The sequence below is a fragment of the Leptodactylus fuscus genome, chromosome 6 (assembly GCF_031893055.1).
Source record: "Leptodactylus fuscus isolate aLepFus1 chromosome 6, aLepFus1.hap2, whole genome shotgun sequence".
NCBI lineage: Eukaryota > Metazoa > Chordata > Amphibia > Anura > Leptodactylidae > Leptodactylus > Leptodactylus fuscus.
The window spans coordinates 40130786-40146112 of NC_134270.1; the positions used below are offsets into that span (position 1 = coordinate 40130786).

The 15327-nt window shown below is 40.7% G+C and overlaps 1 protein-coding gene across 6 annotated transcripts in view; it reads right to left on the minus strand.

The window, feature by feature from the left end:
- Positions 1–1922: 1922 nt before the first annotated feature.
- The window catches only part of DIXDC1 (DIX domain containing 1), a 101415-nt gene continuing 88010 nt past the window's right edge, over positions 1923–15327 (minus strand). For all 6 annotated transcript variants that reach the window (XM_075279786.1, XM_075279789.1, XM_075279788.1 and 3 more), the window contains 6 exons: positions 13903–13995; positions 12371–12532; positions 7828–7894; positions 4679–4790; positions 4054–4162; positions 1923–2691 (listed from right to left, as the gene is read on the minus strand). In XM_075279786.1, the coding sequence (XP_075135887.1) occupies positions 2611–2691; positions 4054–4162; positions 4679–4790; positions 7828–7894; positions 12371–12532; positions 13903–13995 (624 nt within the window). In that variant the 3' untranslated portion in view covers positions 1923–2610. The remainder of the gene's footprint in view (positions 2692–4053; positions 4163–4678; positions 4791–7827; positions 7895–12370; positions 12533–13902; positions 13996–15327) is intronic.

A 15327-nucleotide genomic window follows, 5' to 3' on the forward strand; every position in this document is an offset into this window, starting at 1 on the left:
TATATGGCCATCTTAAATGGCACTTGTATGCTCAGCCCGAAAAGCAGATAAAGGAAAGGGGGTGACTGAATAGGGGAATTATAAGGGGATCTCACAAGAGGAGAACAGGGATCTTAGAACCAAGCACAGAGCCATCTCCACAAACAGTGAAATAAGAACCTACATTACAGTAAAGGCAGTATTCAGACCAGTAACCAGTGCAAACCAGAAGGCAGAGAAGTGAACACTACAGATACATATATGAGACCCGTAAAGGCCTAGTATAATGTAGTACAACATCTCGGCCTTAAAGGGAACCTAATATGTAATTTTGAGACACTACAACAGGTCCTTAGAACCAGTGGTTCAGTGTCCCAAATATCCAATATACTGCCAGATTATACTTATCCACAGAGAAGTCCGGTAAACCTCTTTGGACTTAACTCTGACGTTCCCTGTACACGTTGGGTTCGCTGCGCGTCCACTGGACATCAGGAGTTGTATTGCCCCAGAAACCACTGCAGACCTGCGCATGCGCCAAGAACTGTTGGTGCTAGGTAAGTATAAAAGTTTATTTTTTATCCCTGGCATAGAAAGGTATAATACAGGGATATTTGGGACGCTATACCACCAGGCCGTAAGGACTTATCGGTGTTTTAGTGTCCCAGAATGTAAGTGGCAGGTTCCCTTTAATATCAGTGCCCCTAGTGCTTACTGCTGGTACTTCAGACATATCAGTGCAATCGAATATTAAATAAAGCAACTTTCAGACATCAGACAGACGTGTCATGTAAGACAGAGATTAGATGCAATCCTTTCTTATAAGGGTCCTCTGTGTATACTGTTGTTCCACTGCTGGGAGTAGGGAATGGCAATGCTTCCTTTCTCTACAGCGCCACCACAGAGGGAATTAAGTATTACAGTCTCCATTTATAAGTAGGCTGCCCATGTAATGCATGTCTGTGCCAGATCCTACATAAATAGAGATACCCTATGAAACCACAGGATTCCCTGTAGTAGAGGGGTTGAAAATGAGGTTTCCAATCCAGACACTCCTTTCAGACCAAACTTCGGCCTCCCGTCAGTAAAACCCTTCAGCAGGCGTTGCATTACATTTATAAGTGAACCCCTACGGGTATGCATTGATATTATTACAGGACAATATACTTGTCACATCTAATATGCAAAATAAATATCAAAAAATCTAAACATTTAACAGGGATTTTTCAACAATATTCTCTTATAAGATTTATGATATTTCATTCAAATGGCTTTCCCACCAAAGGAAGTTATCTCCAGTTCTAATGTGTAGATTGGTGTGGGTCCGACCGCACAGACCCTCACTGATCAGAAAAAAGAGGGACAAATGGGAGTGCACCCTTTAAGACTAACTGAATAATCCGATTAAGGATTTTATCTTCTAACAGTTCCCCTCTATCCAAAGGAAAGGGGACAAGTGTCTGATCACTAGGAATCTGTCCATTGGGACCCTTACCAATCAGCCGAATGAGGGTCCCCAAGTGCCCCATGTGATTGGAGTAGTGATGCGCATGCTAACAGACTTCACGTTCACTTCTTAGGGACTAATAGTGATCAAGTGGAAGTCAGACAGAAGTCAATGGAGGCCTTTGTGGATCATTCATGTGGGACACTTTGAGACCCTCATTCCCTTGATCAATGTGGGTCCCGGTGTTCAGACCCCAGCGACCAGCCACTTATCCTATATCGAGTGGATAGGTAATAAACGTCATTAATGGAAAACCCTTTTAAGGCAAACGTTTTAGCAACTTGTTGAAAAGTGCCGAACTGTTTTAGTCATTAAAACAGGACGCCACATAACACAAAATGATGCAGGTTCTGTTTTCAATCTTGAAATAAAAACATTACTGTATTTTTCAACAAGATGCAAAAACATGGTGTGAACAGGATCTAATAGAGTGAATGAATCACGGTACCCATGGCATCACTCACCTTTCCTCCTATACGTCAGTGTTATCTCTATGTGACAACTTATTATGTACATATAGTAGCACAATATACCTAGAGCCAAGGTTTTCATTATTACCCACAAGATGGCTCTTCTCCTCTCTGGAAGGTTAATGCTATGTGAAGGCAGATACTCATACCTGGACTCCAGCTTTACCATCTGTATCAGAACATGACGTTCCTACGTATCAGCTGAGGTTTGGAACTCTTTCGTCCATTAAGGTACCTTATACATTATTAGTGAAAACACAGACGTCTTAAAAGTGTCTACTGGAAAACTAACATGTACTCTATCAAAATAGGACGCTCCAAAACCTTAGATGTAACTTTTTTGCCCATTGTAAAAATACTGAATTTGCTCCATCAGGATATGTACAGTCAAGAAGCTTTTACTATCCATCCATCATGGACAAGCTCCTCTGTAAACTGGAATGTCTGCAATGCTCCTCTTCAATCCGCGGGAATTCTCTATATACGTTGCCCGCTATTTCCTAAAAAGCCGACTCCATTGCTCCGTCGTGTATAAACAATGTTCTTTTGGTGCCCATAGGGACCTTTTTTGGCAGCTTGAAGAATCCTCACCCTAACATTGAGTCCATCACTTGTCTTCTGTACTGGTCAAGAAGGTAAGAGCGCTCCTCACACTTAGTTGCTTCCGTGGTCTTCTTCCACCCATGCCACTATTTTACCCTCCCAACCGGGAATGATGTCTTCATCATGAAATACCTGAGAGAATAGAAAAAAAATGGAGGTGGTCAGTATAAACAGGATTATAAACCTCATGTACTGTATGTGTGCATGGATATTTGCCATCCAGTACAATTAAGGATAGGTCTACATGGTGCGGTACACTGCAGTCTTATGTTATACTTTTGTGTTGCAGCCAAACTCGCCATGTAGCCATAGCTTTACACATACCGTATATACTCGAGAATAAGCCGACCCGAATATAAGCCGAGGCCCCGAATTTTATCACAAAAAACTGGGAAAACTTATTGATTCGAGTATAAGCCGAGGGGGGGAGGGGGGGGGGAATGCAGCAGCTACTAGAAAATTTCAAAAATTAAAATGGTCGGAGTTTTTGGGTGCAGTAGTTGCTGGGGAAGGGGAGGGGGTGTTTTGGTTGTCTGTCTGCCCCTTCCCTGACCTTGAGGACTGTTTTCCCCCCCTCCACTTGGAATTCAGCCTGGCTGAATATAGGGTATCTGCAGTGCTCCTATTAACCCCTTCCCGACGGAACAGGAGCACTGCAGATCCCCTATATTCAGTAGACCGGGCACAGTCAGACACAGGGATACCTAATGTGTATGTCTTTTACAGTCATTTTCTACTTTTGCATGTATTCTAGGGAAAGGAGGGATTTGCAACTTTTATTTTTTTTTAAAGCATCTGTATTTTTTTTCCACTATTTTATGGGAGATTCTATACATTGATATTGCGGCTGGTCATAGACCCCCCCCCCTCCAAAAAAAAAAGAAAATAATTAATTTTTTTTTGCTGACTCGAGTATAAGCCATGGGGGGGCTTTTTCAGCACAAAAACTGTGCTGAAAATTCTACTTATACTCGAGTATATACGGTATTTAGGATATATAAAGATTGAGTATTCAATAGTTTATACCTTTTTAATGGCTAACAAAAATGATGACAGACTGCAAGCTTTCGAGACTACTAGGTCCCTTCATCAGGCATGGTATGACACAATTTCTGAAGGCAAGCATACTTATACACAAATAGGGCACAGGAATCAAGTGACAAGTATGAAGCCACATGATCTCTGTGCTGCTGCTGTCAGGTGCTATATGTACCAATATATGCCTATAGAAGAATATTGCCATACCCAAAAAAAATTAACATAAATCATGGGCATATGGCGGTACTGTAAGAGCCCACACACTTCTGTGTAAATGCACTAATAGCAAAGGGAGCTGCTATAAATGTGACCTCCCACAAAAACATCTGGCACATTGTTCAGGGGATAAATGGTTCGTATAGCTGTTGATGGCAGATGACTAGGATGCGGTGTCGATAACTCACTAGGGTGAGGGTGTGCTGGTTGGGACCCCACCGATCTTAAAAAATTACTTACCTCTTCTTTGACGGTACCAAATTCTGGATCCAGAGCTTTGAAGTGGTATCTGTGGTTTCCTTCTCTGTCTATGGCTATCTTGAAGTCCCTCAGTGTTACCTCCCCTAACCTGTAAGACATATCATTATTAATAACCAAACGAACATGAAGAGAATATGATATTTGGCAGTGACAGCTATTCTGCCCAACTCCATATACATATGTACACTCAATACATTTTGGTGCGTGTGCTCTTAATGGGGAGAAGAGATTAAGAAGACACTTCTGGCAGCAGCCCATCTCCTCTGTGAACAGAAGGATCAGGCATGCTGCAGCCCAACAACCCTATTCTTCTCTCCCCCTGACATCTATCTCCAGACGAAAGTCAGAACACTGCCATCCACTTATACACTACTGAAATCAACAGGTTCAGCTAATAAACCTCTAATGTGTATTAGTGCCGATGACTTCATTATCTGGCATTCTCTACAATTTACCATTATTTCTGCCAAATCAAATGTGCAAAATATGTGAATTATGACCAGCGCCATATAGGATACAGTGATCTGGTAGAGCCGGATATTAAAAATAGGGAGATGTGGTAACTGGAGCACATTGATAGGTACAGACAGTTCAGAAGTTTTACCTCTTTGGTATGTTGACCATAAAGGGTGTAAGCGAGCGATCTGTAAAATAGAGCACTTTGGTGCAGGAATTACTACTTCCCATTACTGGGGCACTTTGAGAATGGGGCATCTCTGTAAGAAAAATTAATAATTCAGATTACTTTCATTAACCACATTACATATACATAGATTTTTTTATATAGTTCTGATGAAAACAAGTTAGTGTATATAGTTATAACAGTGATTAATCCATATATACAGTCCTATGAAAAAGTTTGGGCACCCCTATTAATCTTAATCATTTTTAGTTCTAAATATTTTGGTGTTTGCAACAGCCATTTCAGTTTGATATATCTAATAACTGATGGACACAGTAATATTTCAGGATTGTAATGAGGTTTATTGTACTAACAGAAAATGCGCAATATGCATTAAACCAAAATTTGACCGGTGCAAAAATATGGGCACCTCAACAGAAAAGTGACATTAATATTTAGTACATCCTCCTTTTGCAAAGATAACAGCCTCTAGTCGCTTCCTGTAGCTTTTAATCAGTTCCTGGATCCTGGATGAAGGTATTTTGGACCATTTCTTTCTACAAAACAATTCAAGTTCAGTTAAGTTTGATGGTCGCCGAACATGGACAGCCCGCTCTCAAATGATCTGAAAACAAAGATTGTTCAACATAGTTGTTCAGGGGAAGGATACAAAACGTTGTCTCAGAGATTTAACCTGTCAGTTTCCACTGTGAGGAACATAGTAAGGAAATGGAAGACCACAGGGACAGTTCTTGTTAAGCCCAGAAGTGGCAGGCCAAGAAAAATATCAGAAAGGCAGAGAAGAAGAATGGTGAGAACAGTCAAGGACAATCCACAGACCACCTCCAAAGAGCTGCAGCATCATCTTGCTGCAGATGGTGTCACTGTGCATCAGTCAGCAATACAGCGCACTTTGCACAAGGAGAAGCTGTATGGGAGAGTGATGAGAAAGAAGCCGTTTCTGCAAGCGCCACAAATAGAGTCACCTGAGGTATGCAAAAGCACATTTGGAGAAGCCAACTTCATTTTGGAAACAAAGATTGAGTTGTTTGGTTATAAAAAAAGGCGTTATGCATGGCGTCCAAAAAGAAACAGCATTCCAAGAAAAACACATGCTACCCACTGTAAAATTTGGTGGAGGTTCCATCATGCTTTGGGGCTGTGTGGCCAATGCCGGCATCGGGAATCTTGTTAAAGTTGAGGGTCGCATGGATTCCACTCAGTATCAGCAGATTCTTGAGAATAATGTTCAAGAATCAGTGACGAAGTTGAAGTTACGCCGGGGATGGAGATTTCAGCAAGACAATGATCCAAAACACCGCTCCAAATCCTCAGGCATTCATGCAGAGGAACAATTACAATGTTCTGGAATGGCCATCCCAGTCCCCAGACCTGAATATCATTGAACATCTGTGGGATGATTTGAAGCGGGCTGTCCATGCTCGGCGACCATCTAACTTAACTGAACTTGAATTGTTTGTCCAAAATACCTTTATCCAGGATCCAGGAACTGATTAAAAGCTACAGGAAGCGACTAGAGGCTGTTATCTTTGCAAAAGGAGGATCTACTAAATATTAATGTCACTTTTCTGTTGAGGTGCCCATACTTTTGCACCGGTCAAATTTTGGTTTAATGCATATTGCACATTTTCTGTTAGTACAATAAACCTCATTTCAATCCTGAAATATTACTGTGTCCATCAGTTATTAGATATATCAAACTGAAATGGCTGTTGCAAATACCAAAATATTTAGAACTAAAAATGATTAAGATTAATAGGGGTGCCCAAACTTTTTCATAGGACTGTATATATATATATATATATATATATATATATATATATATATATATATATATATATATAGTAATTATAATATATATGTATTGGGTTAGATATCATATTAGTAATAAGAAGCTCAAAACAGTAATGAAGCCTACAGGAATCTTATATGATCATTGTATACTGTTCATGCTACTCTACCCAATTAGGCCGGTCTTACACGACAGTGGTGGTTTTTGCGGCCCGCAATTTGCTGATCAACACTAATTTCACTCCGTCCGTGTCCATCTGCAAAGTGCACAGTCCGTGCCGTGATGTCCGTGACTTTGTGGACCTGCGATATTCAGTGCGGACCCAGGTCATGGCACGACACACCACGGATAAAATATCCGGTGGTGTAAGAAGCTGCACTGAATATAATGTGTCCGTAAATGGTCTGCAATTGAGAACCCACAATTGCGGACCATTTGTGGATTTAACTTACGTTCGTGTAAGGCCAGCCTAACAGTATACCTTAGCTAGTTCATCCTATTAAATATGACACAAAGCTGCAACACCAGGAACAACTGCACATGGACGAGTCACATTACTCGTATAAAAGTGGGCCATCACTGTTTTACTACTGGAAAACCCCTTTAAGCTGGTGAAATGTGATTGTGACCCTGGTGCTGGGTTACAATAACTACTGTGACGTTCCTGGGATTATTGCTGTTAAAGTTGATCCATATGCACCTTGAAAAGTACTGCCTGCTTCTTTCCATATATGCTTACCAGTATATGTTCTTTCCATATGTGTTTACTATAGTTCAGCTTTTGTCTATATTGTCTTGCACCACAGCTATCCTTCCAGTGAATCCATCACTTTACCAGATCCGTCATGGTCAAGAATATCACAGGTACATGTACATTAGGTGCTGTCTAATATTGGCAGGACTGGCCCAGCATCTACTGTGTATGGAGTTCTCCTGACAATCTACCTTGTAACAGATGTCTGGGGACAAGGGTCAGCCATGTTGGATTTCAAAACATGTCTGATCCTTTAGCGAGGATAAGCCACCAGAGATATCTGGCAGCGGCTCACACCTCTCTCCCCATTCTGAACACACGAATGGTCAGTCAAGCCAAGAATGCTCATGTTTGAGGAAGTCAGGAGAAATATCTGACCAACACCTATATATATATATATATATATATATATATATATATATATATATATATATATATATATATATATTAGCCATCTTACTAGTGCCCCACTGTTCTATTTCCTAAGGCAATGTATAGGAGACACAGTTTGATACCTATGGGTGCACTTGCATAAGGAAAAGTGACCTTTTCAGGTTGACTTACTTGAGTTTGGCGGCCATGAGTCTCTGTATTCATTTAACTCTTTAGTTCCAGACAACCTTCCTCGTGCCTAAAGATGGAGGAGACAAATAACATTACATTAGATATTTTTCATAAACAAAGTCACATGGCAAAAAAAAAAAATAAAACATAAAAATCACAGGACCGTGACTAGTTCTTAGATGAGAGTTTCCATCATGGAAACATGGTAAATGTAGATAATGTGCCTCTTCTGTATATTGTAAGACCATGAGAACTCACAAAGGAGCTCAGTGACTGTATACATACATACACAAACACTGTCATACTGCTCACAGTACTCTATAATGTTTATACGGCCCCACCAAACTGTTGCAGAACCTCTTGGGTAAGCAAAGGTTAATGAATCTACTGATATTCCTAAACTTTGGTACCGGTAGGAAACTTGCTCTTTTGTTCTTCAAGAGATTCTGCAGAAGGCATTGTATTTCAGAGTACAGGCCTTCAGTTTCTACATACAGGTATGTGTATGGGGGTACAGTCCTATGAAAAAGTTTGGGCACCCCTATTAATCTTAATCATTTTTAGTTCTAAATATTTTGGTGTTTGCAGCAGCCATTTCAGTTTGATATATCTAATAACTGATGGACACAGTAATATTTCAGGATCGTAGTGAGGTTTATTGTACTAACAGAAAATGCGCAATATGCATTAAACCAAAATTTGACCGGTGCAAAAGTATGGGCACCTCAACAGAAAAGTGACATTAATATTTAATACATCCTCCTTTTGCAAAGATAACAGCCTCTAGTCGCTTCCTGTAGCTTTTAATCAGTTCCTGGATCCTGGATGAAGGTATTTTGGACCATTTCTTTCTACAAAACAATTCAAGTTCAGTTAAGTTTGATGGTCGCCGAACATGGACAGCCCGCTCTCAAATGATCTGAAAACAAAGATTGTTCAACATAGTTGTTCAGGGGAAGGATACAAAACGTTGTCTCAGAGATTTAACCTGTCAGTTTCCACTGTGAGGAACATAGTAAGGAAATGGAAGGCCACAGGGACAGTTCTTGTTAAGCCCAGAAGTGGCAGGCCAAGAAAAATATCAGAAAGGCAGAGAAGAAGAATGGTGAGAACAGTCAAGGACAATCCACAGACCACCTCCAAAGAGCTGCAGCATCATCTTGCTGCAGATGGTGTCACTGTGCATCGGTCAACTATACAGCGCACTTTGCACAAGGAGAAGCTGTATGGGAGAGTGATGAGAAAGAAGCCGTTTCTGCACGTACGCCACAAATAGAGTTGCCTGAGAGATGCAAAAGCACATTTGGAGAAGCCAACTTCATTTTGGAAACAAAGATTGAGTTGTTTGGTTATAAAAAAAGGCGTTATGCATGGCGTCCAAAAAGAAACAGCATTCCAAGAAAAACACATGCTACCCACTGTAAAATTTGGTGGAGGTTCCATCATGCTTTGGGGCTGTGTGGCCAATGCCGGCATCGGGAATCTTGTTAAAGTTGAGGGTCGCATGGATTCCACTCAGTATCAGCAGATTCTTGAGAATAATGTTCAAGAATCAGTGACGAAGTTGAAGTTACGCCGGGGATGGAGATTTCAGCAATACAATGTCCAAACGCTCCAAATCGACTCAGGCATTCATGCAGAGGAACAATTACAATGTTCTGGAATGGCCATCCCAGTCCCCAGACCTGAATATCATTGAACATCTGTGGGATGATTTGAAGCGGGCTGTCCATGCTCGGCAACCATCTAACTTAACTGAACTTGAATTGTTTGTCCAAAATCCCTTCATCTAGGATCCAGGAACTGATTAAAAGCTACAGGAAGCGACTAGAGGCTGTTATCTTTGCAAAAGGAGGATCTACTAAATATTAATGTCACTTTTCTGTTGAGGTGCCCATACTTTTGCACTGGTCAAATTTTGGTTTAATGCATATTGCACATTCTCTGTTAGTACAATAAACCTCATTTCAATCCTGAAATATTACTGTGTCCATCAGTTATTAGATATATCAAACTGAAATGGCTGCTGCAAATACCAAAATATTTAGAACTAAAAATGATTAAGAGGGGTGCCCAAACTTTTTCATAGGACTGTATATAGTGCAGCTCTTCCAGTTTATTATTAGTGCCAGGGATATAACATAACATACAAGGCTCACCACAGTGTTCATAGGCTGATCTGTCAGGCATTCCAAGTTCCCCTCCCTGACACGCCGGCCTTCTTTCTGCTCCACCTCTCAAGACCACTCCCTTCACGCCTACCGCAGATCTTCCTTACGCCACATGATCAATGTCGCCACAGCGTGTATTCTGGTGCTCTGGAAATCGCCCAAGCCAACCTTTCTTCTCCATTGGATCCGCAAAGTGGAAGACATTCGGGGCATGGAGGATCTCACTGCGTCTCTTCGAGATGCATGTGAGTCTGTCATGGACGCCTGGACACTGTGGATTCTCTTCCAGACTACTCAGACCTATAGGGACCTGGTGAGTTAAAGGGGTATTCCCATCTACATAATTATTTTTTAATTTGTAGATGATTAAAAGTTAAACATTTTTGCAAATGTAAGTAATTAAAAATTCTGCAGAGTTTTAAAGATTTTCTCTAACTTTCTTAGTGGTGACAGTCTTTTATCTTGATCAGTTGCCATGAATACGACCACTAATGCAGAAATTTTATAAGGTCAGAAAATCAGCCATGATTTCTTTATTGTGGCCGGGATATCTTCTGATACATGGAGTGTCCCTGCCTGATAACCCGGCTACAATAAGAAAATCATAGCTGGGTTCCTGACAAGTCCCCGACCATAGAAAATTTCTGCATTAGTGGTCGTATCCATGGCAACCGATCAAGAATATAGACGGTCACCACTAAGAAAGTTAGAGAAAATCTTTAAAACTCTGCAGAATTTTTAATTACTTATATTGGCAAAAATGTTTAACATTTAATTATCTACAAATATAGATATGATTATGTACATGGGAATACCCTTTAACCCCTTCCCGACATGCGCCGTAATAGTCTACTGCTTTAAGCAGTAGACAACCGGCTCTAATGCCTCCGATCGGTCCCCAGACCGATCAGAGGCATTAACCCCTCCGGCGCCGCGGTCAAAGGCGCCGGAGGCGATATTTTCCCGGCGGCGCATGGGCGCCGCCATTTTGGCCGGGATCGCCGGCTCCTGGAGCATGCTCCAGGGCTGACGTCCCGTTGCCATGACAGCCGGGAGCCTTGTACAGGCTCCCAGGCTTGTCTGCAAATCCTCTCTTTTGCAGGCTGGTCTATGCAGCCTGCAAAAGAAAGGATGCTTTTTTGCAATGCATTGCAATGGGTTCAACACCCCTAGGGGGTCTAATAAATGCAAAAAAAAAATTAAAAAAAAGTTAAAAAAAATATAAAAAGAATTAAAAGTTCAAATCACCCCCCTTTCCCTAGAACACATATAAAAGTAGTTAAAAACTGTGAAACATATACATGTTAGGTATCCCCGCGTCCGAAATCACCCGCTCTACAAATCTACAAAAATATTTTTCCTGTTCGGTAAACGCTGTAGCGGGAAAAATAGTCGAAAGTGCCAAACCGCAGTTTTTTCACTGTTTTGATTTTGATAAAAATTTGAATAAAAAGTGATCAAAGCAATAACATTTCCCGAAAATGGTAGAAATAAAAAGTACACCCGGCCCCGCAAAAAAAGACGCCCTATACATCCCCGTACACTTACGTATAAAAAAGTTACGGCCGTCGGAATATGGCGACTTTTAGAAAAAAAAATTTTTTAACAGTTTTGGAATTTTTTTAGGGGTCAAAATGTAAATAAAACCATATAAATTTGGTATCCCTGGAACCGTACTGAAACACAGAATATAGGGGACATGTCATTTTGGCTGCACAGTGAACGCCGTAAAACCAAAGCCCGTAAGAAAGTCGCAGAAATGCATTTTTTCTTCAAATCCACCCCATTCTGAATTTTTTTCCTGCTTTCCAGTACATTATATAGAATAATTAATGGTGGGATCATGAAGAAAAATTTGTCCCGCAAAAATTAAGACCTCATATGGCTGTGGGAGCGGAGAAATAAAAAAGTTATGGGGTTTAGAAGGAGAGGAGTCAAAAACGAAAAACGAAAATCAAAAAATGCCATTGGCGGGAAGGGGTTAAATGCTGGTCCATAGGTCGTGCGCTCATGGAAAAGGGGGCTGGGGCCGTTTGCTTTGCTTCCCCCTTCCTCCTTTTTTCCTCCCCCTCCTTTCTACTTCCTTATGCTCCCACCACTCATTTCTTTCCTCCCCTATTTCCTCTTCTTCTTCTTCTCTTCTTCCTTTAGTCATTAGCCATTGGGTCATCTGCTGTGCTCCGGCATTTCTGTTGTTCTCCGTTATTTGATATGTTTACAGGCCCTTGCCATTTTGGGCCAGTTCTGTTTTTGTATTTTTTGTCTATTTGTATATCTGCTATAATTTAAGAATTTATATTAAAAATTAAAAAAAAAAAACACCACACACACACACACACACACACACACACACACACACACACACAGCTCACCTTCCTGTCTTGTCTCCTTTGGTTCTCAATGGCGTGCAGTCTGTCCATCAGGCTGGCTATGCCCTGCTCCAGGCTGTCTATAGTGTGATGTTGAGGATCATGACCACTAAAGCTGTTTCTTAGACTGCGCAGAGCATCACGGACCAACTGCAGATCATTGGCCTGAACAGAAAGAAAAGTGATTTACATTTCTACAAAAGCAAAAAACAATTAACACAACTTATGAGCATATAAGCAAAGCGTGACTAACTAGAGTATTTTGCCTTGTATTTTTCAGTGTATTCTTTTACATGTACTATGTGTTGTTTGCTTGCTGTGCTGTTTCAATAAACTTTGAATATAAAAATAGAGATGAGCTGTTCCATGTGATAGATGATCTGACAGATGTACTGCATATAGTAAAAATGGCATAAAACTCTATCAGTACTATAGTATGACTTGTCCAGACTTCATTATATAATGACCTATTATCTTCTATTGAAGTCTGGAAAGACTTAATAGTTTATTAATGTGGTGCTATGCCTTTACCCCAATATTATAAATTATAGGGATTCCTGATCTCTGACATTATCCTTCCTGCATGCCAGTGTGGGAGAAAGGTGGAACTTCATAATCATGTGCCTAAGTAACTATCTATGTAAGATAGATAGATAGATAGGAGATAGATAGATAGATAGATAGATATGAGAGATAGATAAGAGATAGAGAAACAGACATATAAGTAGATAGACAGATAAGAGATAAAGAGAGGGAAAGCGGAACAGATAGATAGATAGATAGATAGATAGATAGATAGATAGATAGGAGATAGATAGATAGATAGGAGATAGATAGATAGATAGACAGACAGACTGGCTGTTGTGTAGTTATTCATTATAACCACTAGGTGTCACTGTTGCTCTGCTCCAACCTGGTGCTGCTGCTGACAATGGCATGCTGGGAGTTGTGTTTTTGCAAGTCTTAGGGGTAGTTCACACGGAGTAAACTGGCGTGTATTTTGGCGTTTAATTTCACACGTGTAAAATAAGACTCCCATTGACTTCAATGAAAAAAAACACGCCAAAATACACATCAAAATACACATCAAAATACACATGTAAAATGTCATTGAAGTCAATGGGAGTCTTATTTTACACATGTAAAATTACACACCAAAATACACGCCAGTTTACTCCGTGTGAACTACCCCATATAGTACAATTAAATGAGACAGTTTTGTCACAGTTTTCATAACTACAGCAAATACCCATACAAGATCCAGTGGTGCCATACAATACCCATACAAGATCCTGTGGTACCTTACAGTACAAATACAAGATCCTGTGGTACCTTACAGTACAAATACAAGATCCACTGGTGCCATACAATACCATACCCATACAAGATCCTGTGGTACCATATATTACCCTGTGGTATCATACAATATCCATGATACAAGATCCTGTAGTACAATACAATACCTATAGAAGATTTGGTAATGCCATACAATAACCCTGTACTGCCCATATGTAGCATGCTACACTTTTATATACCGTTCTCTGAGGTGCCGGATCCCGTGTAGGGCCTTTGCCAGATGGTTGCAAGAATCCATTAGTCTGTGGTGGATGACTGATGTAACTACTGACCTGTAGACATCAAAACTAGAAGTTACAAAAATATTCCAGATATATATTATTCTATGCATACAGTTAAGCATGTATTGGGAACAATATACCTAGTCATGAAAGGTGGTATAGATCTAGTTACATGGGATGGTATAGATGTGGTCACCGGGGATGGTATATGTTTAGTCACAGACAGATGTATAGACTTAGTGAAGGAGAGTGATACAGACACAGTATTGTATATACCTAGTATGCACGGTGCTATAGACATTGGTTAAGGCCTAGTAGAGGATTTTGGTATAGACCTTGTCACATATTGTATTACAGACCTAGACACAGGGAGTGGCATAGACCTAGTCATGAAGGACTGTATAGATCTAGTGTGTAGACCAAGTCATGGAGGTTGGTATAGACATAGTAACAGAGAGTGGTGTAGACCTATTCAGAGAGGGTGGTATAGAGCTAGTCACAAAGGATGGTATAGACCTAGTAACAGAGGGTGGTATAGACCTAGTAACAGAGGGTGGTATAGAGCTAGTCACAAAGGATGGTATAGACCTAGTAACAGAGGGTGGTATAGACCTAGTAACAGAGGGTGGTATAGACCTAGTAACAGAAGGTGGTATAGACCTAGTCACAAAGGATGGTATAGACCTAGTAACAGAGGGTGGTATAGACCTAGTAACAGAAGGTGGTATAGACCTAGTCACAAAGGATGGTATAGACCTAGTAACAGAGGGTGGTATAGACCTAGTAACAGAGGGTGGTATAGACCTAGTAACAGAAGGTGGTATAGACCTAGTCACAAAGGATGGTATAGACCTAGTAACAGAGGGTGGTATAGACCTAGTAACAGAGGGTGGTATAGAGCTAGTAACAGAGGGTGGTATAGACCTAGTAACAGAGGGTGGTATAGAGCTAGTAACAGAAGGTGGTATAGAGCTAGTAACAGAAGGTGGTATAGAGCTAGTAACAGAGGGTGGTATAGACCTAGTAACAGAAGGTGGTATAGACCTAGTAACAGAAGGTGGTATAGAGCTAGTAACAGAGGGTGGTATAGACCTAGTAACAGAAGGTGGTATAGACCTAGTAACAGAGGGTGGTATAGAGCTAGTAACAGAAGGTGGTATAGAGCTAGTAACAGAGGGTGGTATAGACCTAGTAACAGAGGGTGGTATAGACCTAGTAACAGAAGGTGGTATAGACCTAGTAACAGAGGGTGGTATAGACCTAGTAACAGAGGGTGGTATAGAGCTAGTAACAGAAGGTGGTATAGACCTAGTAACAGAAGGTGGTATAGACCTAGTAACAGAGGGTGGTATAGACCTAGTAACAGAGGGTGGTATAGAGCTA